At 47.9% G+C, this 15,238-nt stretch overlaps 1 protein-coding gene across 4 annotated transcripts in view; it reads right to left on the bottom strand.

The window, feature by feature from the left end:
* Positions 1–15,238, bottom strand: part of FANCG (FA complementation group G) — a 158,216-nt gene that overhangs the window by 37,553 nt on the left and 105,425 nt on the right. For all 4 annotated transcript variants that reach the window (XM_029581683.1, XM_029581670.1, XM_029581677.1 and 1 more), the window contains 2 exons: positions 10,674–10,743; positions 9,377–9,741 (listed from right to left, as the gene is read on the bottom strand). In XM_029581683.1, the coding sequence (XP_029437543.1) occupies positions 9,377–9,741; positions 10,674–10,743 (435 nt within the window). The remainder of the gene's footprint in view (positions 1–9,376; positions 9,742–10,673; positions 10,744–15,238) is intronic.

Below are 15,238 nucleotides of genomic sequence, written 5' to 3' on the forward strand. Positions count from 1 at the left end.
TGACAAACTATTTATATTTTTATTTATTTATTTATATTTTAACATGTTTAAAAGAAATCTCACACAACATTGCTCCAATCATCTCTGTATCCAATCATGTATCTGATGTTATGTTGACCTAGAACACGTATTTGTATTTGTTTAGATTATGAATGTGGATTTGTTGTTGTATATAAAATGCCTAAATAAATAAAATAAATAAATAAATAAGGGCAAATCCACTTTGAGAAGTTGACAACCCTACTCAGAACACCAAGCCTCGAAAATTCTCCAAACCCTAACATAGGCCAAAGAAGCAGAACATTTCCTGCTGCATACAGGGCGCAAACGGAGGGCTAAGGAGAGGATATTCCCCGTTGCCTCAACAGATTCCCCTCGTGTGCCTGATGGGCTCTCACGTTGTCCATAGGGAAATGTTGGGTGTGCGACCCTTGGAAGCGGAGGATGGAGAAAATGTGCTTCTTGCCTCACCTCTGGGACTTTCCATTTTCTCTATCCTCAAATGTGAGGACTCCATTAGCCAATCCGACTGCTTCGAAGCAACCGGATATGTTGGTGGGGGGCGCAAACAGAAGACGCTGCCACCCTGAGCAGGGCCAATACTTATCGGGAATAACGGAGCAGAAGCCAGAGAGGACCTTGAATTTAGGTCCGCTGGCTCACCAACTTTGGGGGTTTTCCAGCGTCGGGCTGAGGAGGTTTCCACCTCGCTATCGAGCCCTACAATTGACTTACACAATCATTTTTGGTAAGACCTAAACAATTCACTTTAGAAATTATCTCGGAGGTAATAGAAAACCTTGGAATTTATTTATTGGTTTTATATACCGTTATTTATCAGGGATATCACAACGGTTTACAATAAACAAGAAACTACGCTTAAGTTGCATTTGACAGGTAACAGGAAAAATACATGCAATGCCATGAACAATATATATATAAGAATGATTAACTATATATGTGGGGATATATGTATATATATGAGGATAGAAAGGTGGAGAGTGTATATATATATATATATATATATATATATATATATATATATATATGGGGATATATTTTTATTTTATTTATTTGTGTTTTCTATACCGGCATTCACGGAAGTTCGTATCATGTCGGTTTACATAAAACAAGGGGTGAGCAATACATTATAACGTACATAGCTAAAACGTAAGAGTATACATTACAAAAGTATAACAAGTGCATAGAAGAAAAAGTTACAATAAAACAGGGGTTATTGTAACTGGGATTAGAGTTAGAGGAGAGATAAAAAGTTTAACAAGAAGTAAAACCTTGTAGTGATTGGTTGGTATTGTCTGTTTCAGTTTAATAGAAGATGCTCAGTGTTGCTGCATTTGATGGAAGTGAATCATTAAGGGTCCGGAAATGCTTTCATGAACAGCCATGTTTTAAGTCTCTTCCTGAAGGTTGGAAGACATGGTTCCTGTCGTAATTCTAAGGGGATTGAGTTCCATAGTGGGGGACCTGCTGTGGAGAAGGCCCGATCTCTCAATGTTATATGTTGGGTGGTATTGTTGTGAGGTACTTGTAGATATTCTCTATATGCTTCTCTGATGGGTCTGCTGGAGGAATGTTTTTTGAGAGCTATTTGTAGATGGAGTGGAGCCAGTCCATGGATATTTTTGTAGATTGTGGTGAGGGACTTATGAATTATTCTGTAGTGGATTGTATATATATGTATATATATGAGGATACAGAGGTGGAGAGAAAATATAAGGGACCTATATACACAGAAAATATAAGGGACCTATATACACAAACCTATATATAAGGGACCTATATACACAGAAAATATAAGGGACCTATTTACACAGCACTAAAATTACTAACAAGGTTGCTTCCAGTATACTAAGGGAAAGGTTATCAATTACTTACAAGGTTGCTTACATTATACTGGGGAAAATTGTCACTAGGTACAGTAGAGTATGTGGATTAGTTATAGTAGAGGAAGTGGATTGAAGTAAAGTGGAAAAGAATAAGGAGAGGTAGGGTAGGGTACACGGAGTAGCTTAGAGATTAGGTAGTAAATAGGGAAATAGGAGCAGGAAGTAAATAGGGAATATTGAACATGTATCATGGATATAGTGAGATGCCTTAAGTAATTAGACATCAAGGGGAGGCTGGAACAGAGGAGGAATAGCCTAGTGGTTAGAGCAGTGGCTACGAACCAGGAGACCAGGATTTGAGTCCTGCTGTGGCTCCTTGTGACCTTGGGCAAGTCACTTTACCCTCCATTGCCTCAGGTACAAAAACTTAGATTGTAAGCCCTCTCGGGAGAGGGAAATACCTGCAGTACCTGAATGTAAACCGATGTGATAGCTCAGATCGAATGTCGGTATATAATAAATAAATAAATAAATAAATACGATGACTGGGATGGGTAGGGTTAGGTGTAAGCTTGTGAGAACAGCTACGTCTTTAGTTTTTGCTTCAACATTTTGTGGCAGTCCTCCTGGCATAGTGTTCCATAAGGCGGGGCCGGCTATGGAGAGCGCACATGCTCTTGTGGATGCCAGGTTGGTGATTTTGGGGGAGGGTGTACGGTATAGTAGCGAGGGATTGGTTTTTGGTTGGTTAGATGACTCGTGGAATATCAGTGAGTCATTGAACCAATTCATCTCAGGATTGTGAAGAGCCTTATGTATGATAGAGAGGGTCTTATATTTGATTCAGGATGCAACAGGGAGCCAGTGTAATTCCTTTAGTACGGGTGAAATGTGTTCATTTCTGCACGTGTTAGTAAGGATCCGGGCAGCTGTGTTTTGTAGTATTTGGAGTGGGTGGATGGAGCTTTTGGGTAAGCCTAGGAGGAGTGAGTTACAGTAATCTATTTTAGAAAATATTGCATTTTGAATCAGGGGTTATGGACGTACGTCCAAAACACGCATCCAATCGTGTGTTGAGCTGTGCACTGGGCATGGTATTGAATCGGCCTGAAAGATCCTGAGCAAGCGATATCTCCCTTGGCTAAATCCTTTTATTTAAGAAATGGAACCTTTGATACCCATCAAATACTGACATTTTACAACGGCTGGAAATTCAGATAGTGTCATGGCAGAAGGTGCTACTATGCTGATATCTTTTGTTTTAGAATTTGATCATGTTTGGGTATTAAGGTTATATTGCCTTGAATCTTTCCTTCAGCTTAATGCCCAAATCTATCCAGATGTCTTCACAATAACTCGGAAGAAAAGGAAACAATTTCTGTTAATGAGGCCCAAGGTCTTACAAGTTGGGGCCTATTTTTACTAAAATTCCCCTGTAAATATGTAGTAAAATAGGATAATTCGTATGTTTTCTATGTATCATTTCAATTGTCTTCATTTCTTTGTGATAAAGTGGTTCAGCAATCAGATGGTGCTGGATCCCCTCTGTCTCTGAACCGCTTACTGTTGGCAAGTGTCTTCCTCAATTATAATTCTCTTGTTAATACAGCTATTTCTTCTCATTTTCTTTGAGATTATTTCTTGGAATTGTGTATGCTCTTGACTTCAATGTTTCAATTCACTCTTATTTCCTTTTCCATGCAAGATTTTTTTCTCTTTCTTGTAGTTCAATTAAATTGCATAAATAAAAAAAATTAAAAAGAGAAGTAGAAAATTTCCTGGCTCGAAGTAAATTGGAAATTACAGCAGGCGAGTAACCAACTATCAAGATCTTTCATTGGCCAAAACATAAGACAAAACCGACCCGGATTCTCATGTAGAATGGGTCCCTGCCACAACAGATCCTTCCAAGGCAGTAGTCTGAGGGGACTGCCCACCAGCAGTCTCTTCAGATCGGCATGCCACAGTCTCCGGGCTCAATCCAGAGCCACCAAAAGGATGGTTTTGGTTTGACTTGCAATCTTCCGGACGATCCTGCCTATCAGAGGCCAGGGCGGGAATGCATACAGAAGGCTGCCACACAGCCACTCCTGAACGAGAGCGTCAATGCCCAACGCTTTTGGGTCCCATCTGTGGCTGAAAAAACTGCGGAACTTTTGCGTTGTCAGAGGTCACCAACAGGTCTACGTACAAGCGGTCCTAGCACTCCTCAAGGAGCTGAAAGGCTTCTTCCACCAGCTCCCATTCTCCTAGGTCCAAGTTTCTCCTGCTGAAGAAGTCAGCTCTGATATTGTCCTTCTCGGCAATGTGAGAGAATATGCCTAGATGTTGTTGCTCTGCCCAAACCGTGAGTGCATTTATTTTCTTCGATACCTGCTGTCTTGGTTCCACCTTGATGATTGATGTAGGGCACCATCGTCGTATTGTCTGACATTATCCAGACTGCCCAAGCCTCTAGATGCTTGGCGAATCGCAAGCATGCTAGCCAAACCACCCGTGCTTCCAACTGGTTGATGCTTCACCACAGCAACTGAATCCTCTCCTCCAATGGTAGGAGAAGTCTCACTGCCTAATCCTGCAACTGTGGGTTCCATTGAGAAAGCAAAGTGTGATGAAAAGGTTGCATCTGTGCCCTTGCCTAGGGAACTACTTCCAATGCAGCTACCATCAATCCCAGGACCTGTAGATAAGACCACACTGTTGAGCAAATAGTGTTTGTCAGGGTTCAGACTCGAGCAATCAACTTCTGGATTTGACTCTCCGGAAGAGTTACTCTTCCCTGCTTCGTATGGAAGCGAACGCCAAGATACTCCAGAGTCTGACATGGCTACAAACTGCTCTTGGCCAGGTTTACCACCCAATCTAGCTCCTGTAGCAATGAGACTACTTTGCAAGAAGCCTAGAAACTCTCTTCCACACTCTTGGCTCGAATCAAACAGTCATCCAGATATGGGTGAACTAGAATGCCATCCTTGCGCAAGACTGTCGTTACCACTACCATGACCTTGAATAAGGTCCTGGGCACAATGGCCAGCCCGAAAATCTGCCTCTGTCAGATTCAGACACATAAGGAATTTCCGATTGTACTGCCATTGTGACTGAGCACACCGTTTCCATTTGGAAATGAATGACCCACAAATGACGATTGACTCCCTTGAGATCCATGTTGAGCCAAAAGGACTTTTCTTTCTTGGGTACGACAAAATAAATGGAATAGTGGCCCATATTTTGCTGCAATTCAGGTTTCCAGTCCAACAGTCTTTGTAATGTAGTTTCCAATGCTACCTTCTTCTGACGGAAGTTGCATGGAGATATCATAAAGGCAGTCGGAGGAATACAAAGAAATTCCAGCGCACAGCCATCCCGAACCACTTCTAGGACCCGCTGATCTGATATAATCTGGACCCACCTGTGATAAAAGTGAGATAGACACCCACCTATCTCCTGCACCACCAGGTTGTAAGGAGATATCTCATTTTACCACTGAATCACAAAATAAATCATAATAGACAAAGAAATGTACAGGCCCCAAATGCTGTCACAGCAAGAGAAAGAATGTACCCAGGTGAACTTTAAAACAGCATTGTCTCAGTGGAAATTGAAGGCCTTGCCCTAAAACACCGAAGGATACCTTATCAAGATGTGCCTGTTTGCATGTTCCTGTGTCAATAGGAGCAAAGCAGACAGAGAAACAACAACTTAAGCTCATAAGCGGGAGTCATGGATAGGCCAAACTTTTGAGCCAGGGCATAAAGCTGACTTTGGAGTTGCTCTGGTAAAGATTCAGAAAAATCCTGGATCCTCTTAAAAAGGTCTCTGTTATACTGAGTCATGTATAACTGGTAAGAGGCAATGCGAGATATGAGCATTGAGCCATGGAAGACACGTCTACCAAAAGCATCAAGGGATTTTTGTTCCTTCCCTGGAGGTATGGAGGAATGAAGTTTTGAACGTCGTGCCTTTTTCTGGGCTGATTCAACAACAACAGAGTGATGATCCAGCTGTGACTTGAAATCCTGGAGCTGACTGAACGAGATAAGTTGCATCTGTCTTACGGTTGACAGGTGGGACTGAACCTGGGTGTTCCCAGTTTCTCTTGAGGAGGTCAATCAGGATTTCATGAATAGGTATAGACATTATCTCCTTAGGAGCATCAAGAAACTGGAGTACTTCCAGCATCTTGTGCCTAGAGTCCTCTTCTGTCTGAAGTTGAAATGGAATGGTTTCAGACATTTCCTTGATGAAATTAATGAAAGAGAGATCTTCTGGTGCAGAACGTTGTCTTTCATCTGGAGGAGAGGGCTCTGAAGGCAGATCATCAGTACCCTGGGAAGTATTATCAGTCCAAGGATCATAAGGCTGGTCACCAGCTCCCATAGAATTTCCAGAAGGGAGGAATGGTGTTAATCCCGAAGGACCAGGCCTAGGCATTGATGGCATCGGAAGTGGAACCGAGGGCATCGATGGGGGCACTGACAGCATCAATGGAGGAACCGAAGGAACCGGGGACATCAATGGATGAGTCTGTGGTAAGATCCCAGACGGTGGAATGGGTATCGGTGTTTCCTCTTCATCCGATGATAATGGAATCGGAGTAGAAGGTACTGGATCCACCGGTGCTCTCGGTTCCAGCGGTGGAAGGGCTCCGATCAACTCAACCAGTCTACCCAGTAGCGGTGCGCTACGGGAATCAGATCAGTGACCGACTCGGGAACCGGCACCGGCGTCGATGGAGGTTGGAAGCCCTGAAGTGCTTTTCCGATGGCCTCTTGGATCATCTGATCCAATTTCTCTCGGAGACCTGGGGCGAGTAACCCCGGCTCCGGAGTAGGAGGCAGCACTGGTGTAGCTGGAGGGTCCACCGGTGAAGGTGGAATCGCGGATCCCTGCACCACTGAAGGTGGGGAACGCCTCGGTGACCTGGTCACGGAAGAGGATGGGGCCTTTTCTGGACGGGTCTTCTTTGTCGGTGGCTCTGTGGACGTCGATGACGAGGGCTTGCCTGCATCGGCAGACTGAGCCTTACGATGATGGTGTCGACGTTTTTCACGATGATCTCCTCGGTCCTTTTCTTGAGGAGGCAAGGAGGCGATCGACACCCTTGGAATCGTTGATGCTGGTCGGGCAGCAGCAGTGTTCCGGTGCTGACGAGAGGTCGATGGAACCAGCTCAGATGAGGTCGAAGCTATTGATGGAGCTGGGTTTTCTGACTGAAAGAGAAAGTCCATTTTCTCTAAATGAGCCTTGCAGCCCTTTGGTGTCATTTGGGCACTTTTGGCGCAAGTTTGGACATCATGGTTGGACCCCAAACATAAAACACAGACCCTATGCGGGTCAGTCAGGGACATTGTCCGAGAACAGTCAGGGCACCGATGAAAACCCGACGCCATGGCTTCAACAAAAATTTAGCCGCGGTGCGGTCGATGGCCGGTAGGCCCCGAAGGAATAACTCAACGGGAATCGACCGCAACTAGGGTAAAGCCTTACCTTTCGACTGCAGAGTATAGATATCGATAGGGGGACCCCATGGGGTAAAGTTTTTTGAAAAATTTGAGAGAAGTTCCGTGAGGAAAATTCCTGTCAGGAATCTGAAGAGAGCTCCTTAAGCCATTTGGCTACTGCTACGCGGAAAAAAGAAGACAGAAGGGGGACCCCTGCTGGATGCAGGGTTAGTGCTATGCTGGGCATGCCCAGTAGGTGCCAGTCAAAGTTCTAGAAACTTTGACAAAAGTGTTCTGTGATTGGGCTCCATCCTGATGATGTCACCCATATGTGAGGACTACCATCCTGCTTGTCCTGTGAGAATGGCAGACATTATACTTAGCCTTAGGCTTGCAGCAAAGGGTAAAAGGGGCATGCATTCTGTGCCATAATAGTCTGAGTAAACACTATAGCAGTAGTGGGCTGAAATGGCTGCAGCAGCACCCGCAGCGAGGGCAGCCAAGACAGCAGCTTGACCAGAGTTCAGTGGTAACATCTGGGCCAAAAACTGTTAACAAATGACAGTGCACCCCCTGCTGGTCACTTACAGCTGTGCTGAGCGTCATTATACTGCCTGAGAGAAAGAGCTTGCTCCTCAAAGCATGCGCTAACCTACTAAAAGCAATCCTCTCTTACCCAGCCCTCTGATAGTGCCCTTTAAATACACTGGGGTTTAGGCAAGCTAACATGGGACTCCCTTTCTAGTCTGTGAAATGCAGCAGATTGCATCTCCCCCCTTCCCCACCTTAGAGAGGATTCCAGAAACCCTTCCCCTGAAATAAACATGGCGTTCATTAGTTTTGTGCTCCTCACGCATGCACGCATTTATAAAAAGTGGACAGGGACGGTGCAATTATAAAGCCAACCAATGTTGTTCCCATGGAGTCCCTTCCTCATTGCCTGGGAAGTCCTTGGGCTGCGGCCTGCGAGTGCTCAAAGCCCACAGCAAAGAGGACAACCCGTGGTCAGGAGGAGCTAACCCCATTATAAAGAAGCTGGCTTATTCTTTTAAAGATCATTCTAAGATTGTGCTTTAGTTAATAGCGAAGGCTTTCCCTTCACATCTTCACCCCGCCTATTACAAATTCTGCTTCCACCCAGCAACTGAGCCGGAAACCTTCTGCTTTGGGAAGTTTCTCTAGGCCCCTCAGCTATTTAAGCTTTCTAGATGTGCAGAGCCGGATTTTCTATCAGCAACAAACCTTGGCCGGGTGTTTGCCAGTGGCCTCATACATGTGGCCCCCTGGGGCTGTTTGCCAACGATATCTGTATAGATATTACATCATGGTCAGACTGTTGCTGCTGTCATATAGGTTAATACTCTGATCAAAACAAAAATGTAAGCCGCTTTTTAAGGTAAAAAAAAAAAATAAGATGTGAAATTTGTAAAATCTTCTCTCAAAGCGAAGGTGGGAGCTACCTCCTACACACCAACTACGTAAAATATAGCTGGAGGATCTGCTGGCTGGCAAACCCCATTGCTGCTCTCGTACCTTTTTGGATCTGACTCCCAATCGGCTGAAATGTTCTAGGGGTGGGCTACAGGGGCCATGGCCCTACCAAAATCTGGCCCTTCCAGCAGAATTGCTGAGGGAGATCCGGGACCATGTTAGGCAGGCGGCAGGAGAGTAGCAGTGCGTTGGCTGCATCCTCCACCTCTGCAGCTCTGGGCCTGGCTGCTGCTTTGTACCACATGGGCCTCTGTACAGACGTGGTGCCAAACAGCGGTCGGGCCAGGTGGCAGAGGATGCAGCCCAAGACACCACTGCTCTCCTCATTCCGGCTTCTGTTCAGCATGGAGGGGAAGGAGATCATGGGAAGAGAGGAGGGGTGGGATAGCAGAGAGAGAGGAAGAGGGAGGAGGAGAGAGCTGGGGTGGGGCAGGGGACTAGAGAAGGGCCGTGGGAGAGAAAGAAGGGCGGTGAGGATCAGGGGACAGAAAGGGAAGGGGGTTAGAGCTTGGTTGGCTTGCCTTGGCACCCCCTCCCCCATACAAATAGGCGTTCTACTGCCATCATCCCTCACCCCCCTCTGAATGAGCATTTCACCTGCTGAACTGAGTGATGGCATCCTTGTGCTTCCCGAGACATGCCAGGGCCTGCCCCTGCTGTAGATAAGCAGCTGATGCCCACAAGATGCAGTTCAAGTTTTCTCTCTTTTCATGGGAGAGGGCAGGGGATGATGCAGGCAGTGGTGGAAGGGAATCTGCTTCTAGGCTCTGCCCCGGCTGCTCTTGTCCTTCCTGGTCACCGGAGCTCAACGAAATAGTCAGTCTGTTGGGGATCAAGTCACCAGTTCTACTGACGATCTCTTCACTCACTGTCAGGGCATCGTGGTACTGCTCCCGTTGCAGGAGGGCCGACGTGGCCTCCAGGAATATCTCGGGGACTCTGGGGAGACTGGGCAGTAACACCTGCAAGCAGGGAGACAGTGTTAGGGGTCTGTGTGTGTTCTTTTGAGCTTTCTAGGTGACCAGCTCATTAGTATACCATGAGGCACAACAGGATACAGGGATCTCTTGATTCTGGACCGAGCACAGTGCAGAAGCAAAGAAGGGAAGACGCTCACTCGAAAACAGGATTTTCTTCACAGAACACTCAGTAAGATTGAAGTCTGCTAAAAGTCACTTGGTGAACGGCAACTGTTTGCTCAGCGCAGGCTGTGTTCTCCACATTGTTTATTTTTTTTTAAGACAAATAGGAGTAGATACGATACAGCAGAAACACAAAGAGAATGCATCTTATTCTTGCACAACAATACACACAACGCAAGGAAGAAATTTCTGCATGACAATCCCTGTCTCGAGGTATCACAATTTCAACTCATGCAGTTAGTCAGGTTTCATCTAGCCAGAATGTGAATGCACGCTCCGAAGACAGATATGCAGTGAATTTTGTGTAATTTACAAGTAAAAATATAGAACAGTTTTTGCAAGTAAGCAGTGACAAAGTCTTGCCCCAAGCTCTTCCGTACACCACACCGTGCTGGTGTGGCTCAGAGATCCCCACTCAGCCCTTGACACAGCCACGTCTGAAATAGTGGCACCAATTATCGCACATCTAGCGGCATTTGATTGGTTCATACCGCGTGAGATGTCATTAGTGACACGGTTAATAAAGGACCAATCAGAGCCAGTAATTTATAAATTAACATGGCTGCTCCCAGAGGTTCACAGATGTTAGGTGTACATGGAAAATCCTGCATGGAGGGGCAGCCTTCTTCCAGCTCTTGGGACTGGGCACACCATTGTTGGCACGCGTGTAAAACTGGGCAGGGCAAACCTTAGGTGCCAGCCCGGTTATTTTAGGGGTATTTCCAAACCTCCCACCACCACGCCGCACTTACCCGTGGCTGCCATCCCATTTCTTGCAGGGTAGCAAGCAGGTCGAGATAATGTTCCACTGCCTCCTCAATCCTTCAACCAAAAGAGAGTCTCATTAAATGCAAGTCAGGCCCTTTCCTCTCGTAAAGAAACAACATACCACAAGTCACATCGAGATATTTAGCTACACCCCATCTTCAAAGGGAACCTTAGGAGGCCAGAGCCCCCAGCTAACAATGGAAGGCTGGAACCTCCACCCTGCAGAACGGCGTAGGTGACCGGCACGTGGCTGAATACAGGTCTGAATCAGGCCTAATCATTACTGCTGGCTGCAGGAGACTTTGGGGAACTGAGCAGGAGGAGATAAGGACAGATAACCGCTCTGCTCTGCCATGCTGGGTTGGAAGCGTAGCATCGCAGTTACCGTACAAAAGCCGGGAAACCTGGATGCGCCACTTCTGTTCCGCCCGTTACCACAAACTGGGGGACCCTTAGAAAGTCATCTGATCTCAGCGTGCTCGAAACAGATAAGAAAATTATTCCTTACCTGCTACTTTTCGTTCCTGTAGTACCCCGGATCAGTCCAGACCGTGGGTTATGCCTCCCCTTCCAGCAGATGGAGACAGAGAAAAACTTGTAGGGAGCCCTCTGTTAACCAGTTGCACCCCCTGAGACCCTTCAGTATTAAGAATATCAAAGCAGAAAACCGATGAATGGATCAAAATGAACTCCAAACTGTCGGAGTAACTATATACAAACTGCATGTGCTTGCTGAAAAAAGCTTACAAGAAGGAAAAAACTCGAGAATCCTTGCATTTTCTGAGTAGCAACCCCGAGCTGATTATCTATACCTCCAAGAAAAATCATAAGAACCACCGGGCAGGCGTCTGATCCGGGGTACTACAGTAACGAAAATCAGCAGGTAAGGAATAATTTTCTTTTCCCAGTACGTACCCAGATCAGTCCAGACCATGGGATGTACCAAAGCTTCCCTTAACAGTGTGGGCCCCGGATAGCCCCGCTCGAATGACCTGGTTGCCACGTAGCCGTTCTACATATCTCCTGAGGAGACACAGCCTGGCTTTCCGCCCAGGAAGTCGCTTGTGAACGAAGCAAATGCGCCTTAACACCTTCCGCAGGACGCTTGCCAGCACCAATGTTCACAGCCGAAATTGCTTCTTTCAACCAACGAGCGATAGTTGTTTTAGTGGCATTGTTTCCTCTCTTGGGACCGCTCCAGAGGACAAACAGATGATCTGACAAACGGAAGTCATTGATGCCCTCCAAATAGCATAAGAGGACGCGCTTAACATCGAGCCGCCGGAGCTCTCTGGAGTCCGCCTCCTGAAAAGCTGGCAGTTCCACCGACTGATTTAGATGGAAAGCTGACACCACTTTAGGGAGAAAAGATGGCACTGTGGTCAGAGTCACTCCTGAATCTGTGAAACGGAGATACGGTTCTCTGCAGGGCAGGGCTTGAAGTTCCGAGATCCTGCGGGCTGAGCAGATAGTCACGGTCTTTAAAGTTAAATCCTTGAGGGTAGCTCTCCTCAGAGGCTCAAAAGGAGGGTCGCACAGAACCCAAAGAATCAGGTTGAGACTCCACGAAGGACACAAGGCCTGGACAGGCAGTCTCAGGTGCTTTACTCCTTTCAAGAATCACACGACGCCTGGATGTGAGGCCAGAGGAGCTCCGTCTCGACGCCCAAGGGAGCCGAGGGCCGCCACCTGACCCCGAAGAGAATTGTATGCCAAGCCCATACTGAGGCCCTTCTGCAGGAATGATAGGATTTGAGCCACTGAAGTGTGACGAGGAGCAACCGCCGCCTCTGCACACCAGGCATCAAAAACCTTCCACACACGAACATAAGAGAGAGAGGTGGATGTTTTCCTGGCTCGTAGAAGGGTAGAAATTACTTCCTCCGGGTAACCTCTTCTCCTCAGTTGCCGCCTCTCAAAAGTCAGGCCGCAAGACAGAAGCAATCTACCTGGTCGAAAAATATTGGACCCTGACGAAGAAGATGCTGAAGGTGGCCCAGACGAACTGGACTGTCCACCGCGAGGTTGACCAGATCTGCAAACCACGGCCATCGTGGCCACTCCGGCACCACCAGGATCACCGTGTCGCGGTGGACCTCTATCCTCCTTAGGACCTTTCCTATTAGAGGCCATGGGGAAAACATGTACAGCAGAATGTCGAGAGGCCAAGGAAGGACCAGAGCATCCACCCCTTCCACTCCGAGCTCCCGTCTTCGACTGAAGAAGCGTGGAGCTTTCGCATTCTGTTGAGTAGCCATTAAGTCAAGATCGGGAGCCCCCCCACCTGCGAACTAGTAGCGCCATTGCTTCCTCGGATAGTTCCCACTCTCCGGGATCTATGTGTTGCCGGCTCAAGAAATCCGCCTGAACATTGTCCACTCCTGCAATGTGAGACGCTGCCAGGCGGGTTAGGTGCTGTTCCGCCCAGCTCATCAGCTTGTCTGTCTCCTGAGAGACGTGTCGACTCTTCGTTCCCCCTTGATGATTGATATACGCCACCGTAGTGGCATTGTCGGACAGGATCCTCACCATCTTGTGGTGCACTAGTGGGGAAAACCTTTTCAACGCCAGATGAACTGCCCTGGTTTCCAGGCGATTGATCGGCCATTTCACCTGCTCCGCAGTCCATAGTCCCTGAGCTGACTGAACCTGACACACAGCCCCCCATCCGGAGACACTGGCATCCGTGGTCACGACCACCCACTACGGCATCTCCAAGTCCACACCCTGTAGCAAATGATGCAGACTGAGCCACCAATCCAGGCTGTTCTTGGCGAGGTCCGGCAGTGGCAAGGGAGCTTGGAACTCCTGCGACACCAGTTTCCATCTGGAAAGCAACGCTCTCTGCAGAGGACGCATATGCCCAAAAGCCTAGGGCACTAAGTCTATAGTTGACGCTACTGAACCCAGGGCTTGCAGATAATCCCACGCTGTGGGAAGTGCTAGACAACAGAGACGTTGTACCTGGGAAATGAGACTGAGTGCCCGGTCTTGCTGCAGGAAGACCTTGCCCAGGTGGGTATCGAAACGTGCTCCCAAAAAATCCAGCGTCTGCGATGGCACAAGGCAGCTCTTGGCAAAGTTCACCACCCAGCCGAGAGAGCAGAGGAGGCTCAACACCCTGTCGACTGACCGGCGGCAGAGATCCTGGGACTTCGCCTGAATGAGCCAGTCGTCCAGGTAGGGATGGACCAAGATTCCCTCCCTCCGTAATGCCGCTGCTACCACTACCATCACTTTGGTGAATGTTCGGGGAGCGGTCGCCAGACCAAAAGGCAGAACCTGAAACTGGAAATGCTGGCCCAGGATCTTGAATCGGAGAAATCGCTGATGATCCCGGTGGATGGGGATGTGGAGATAAGCCTCTGTGAGATCCAATGACACCAGGAATTCCCAGCTGCGAACGGCCGCTATGACGGAGCGCAGTGTTTCCATTCGGAAGTGGAGAACCTTGAGAGCCCTGTTGACAACTGCTTTGAGGTCCAGGATCGGACGGAAAGTATTGTCCTTTTTGGGAACCACGAAGTAAACGGAATAATGGCCTAATCCATGTTCCTCTGGTGGGACTGGCAGAATGACCCCAAGGTCGAGAAGTCTGTTGAGGGTCTGACGCACAAGTTGCTGCTTCTTCAACGGGCCGCAAGGAGAGAAGAGGAACTTGTCTCTTAGGGGCCGAGCAAATTCTAAAACGTAACCGTTTTAGAATATCCAGAACCCATTGATCCGAAGTGATTTTGACCCACTCCTCGTAAAATAGGGAGAGGCATCCCCCTACTCTGGGAATCGGGGAACAGGCCAGCGATCTTTCATTGGGTGGATTTGGAAGCAGGGCTTTGAGACGGACCATCCCTGTGTAACAGGGTAACAAACAGCAGGTACAAACAGAAGACTTCAGGCACTGGTCCGAGAAGGAAAAGTTTTATTTGCCAGCAATAAGATGCAGCTGAAATGTTTCAGTAATACTGCATACCCCCCTTTGCAGGGAGAAACTTTTTATACATTTCATATTTCTTATCTTTTACACATGCGTTCTACACATTGCTGAGCCAGCATATCCCAACTGAGGGGCTACATGACTCCCTCCTTTTTCCAGCCTGGAACTTTCCTGATTCTTCTCCTTTGTTCTAGCTTCAGGTCATGTGAATACTGATACATCATTCGCAGGAGAGGCTGTCGGGAATTGCAGTTCTGTGAAAGGAATTGCAACAATAATACTGCCTTATACATTATGGGGCGGATTTTCAGAGCCCTGCTCGCCTAAATCCGCCCAAAACCGGGCGGATTTAGGTGAGCAGGGCCCTGCGCGCCGGTATGCCTACATTCAAAGAGGCCTACCGGTGCGCGCAGACCCCGGGACTCGCGTAAGTCCCGGGGTTTTCAGAGGGGGCGTGTCAGGGGCGGGCCCGGTCGTCGCGGCGTTTCGGGGGCGTGTCGGCAGCGTTTTGGGGGCGGGTACGGGGGCGTGGCTACGGCCCAGGGCGGTCCGGGGGCGTGGCCGCGCCCTCCGTACCCGCCCCCAGGTCGCATCCCGGCGCGCAGCAGGCCCGCT

Source organism: Rhinatrema bivittatum, chromosome 1, assembly GCF_901001135.1.
Source record: "Rhinatrema bivittatum chromosome 1, aRhiBiv1.1, whole genome shotgun sequence".
Taxonomy (NCBI): Eukaryota; Metazoa; Chordata; class Amphibia; order Gymnophiona; family Rhinatrematidae; genus Rhinatrema; species Rhinatrema bivittatum.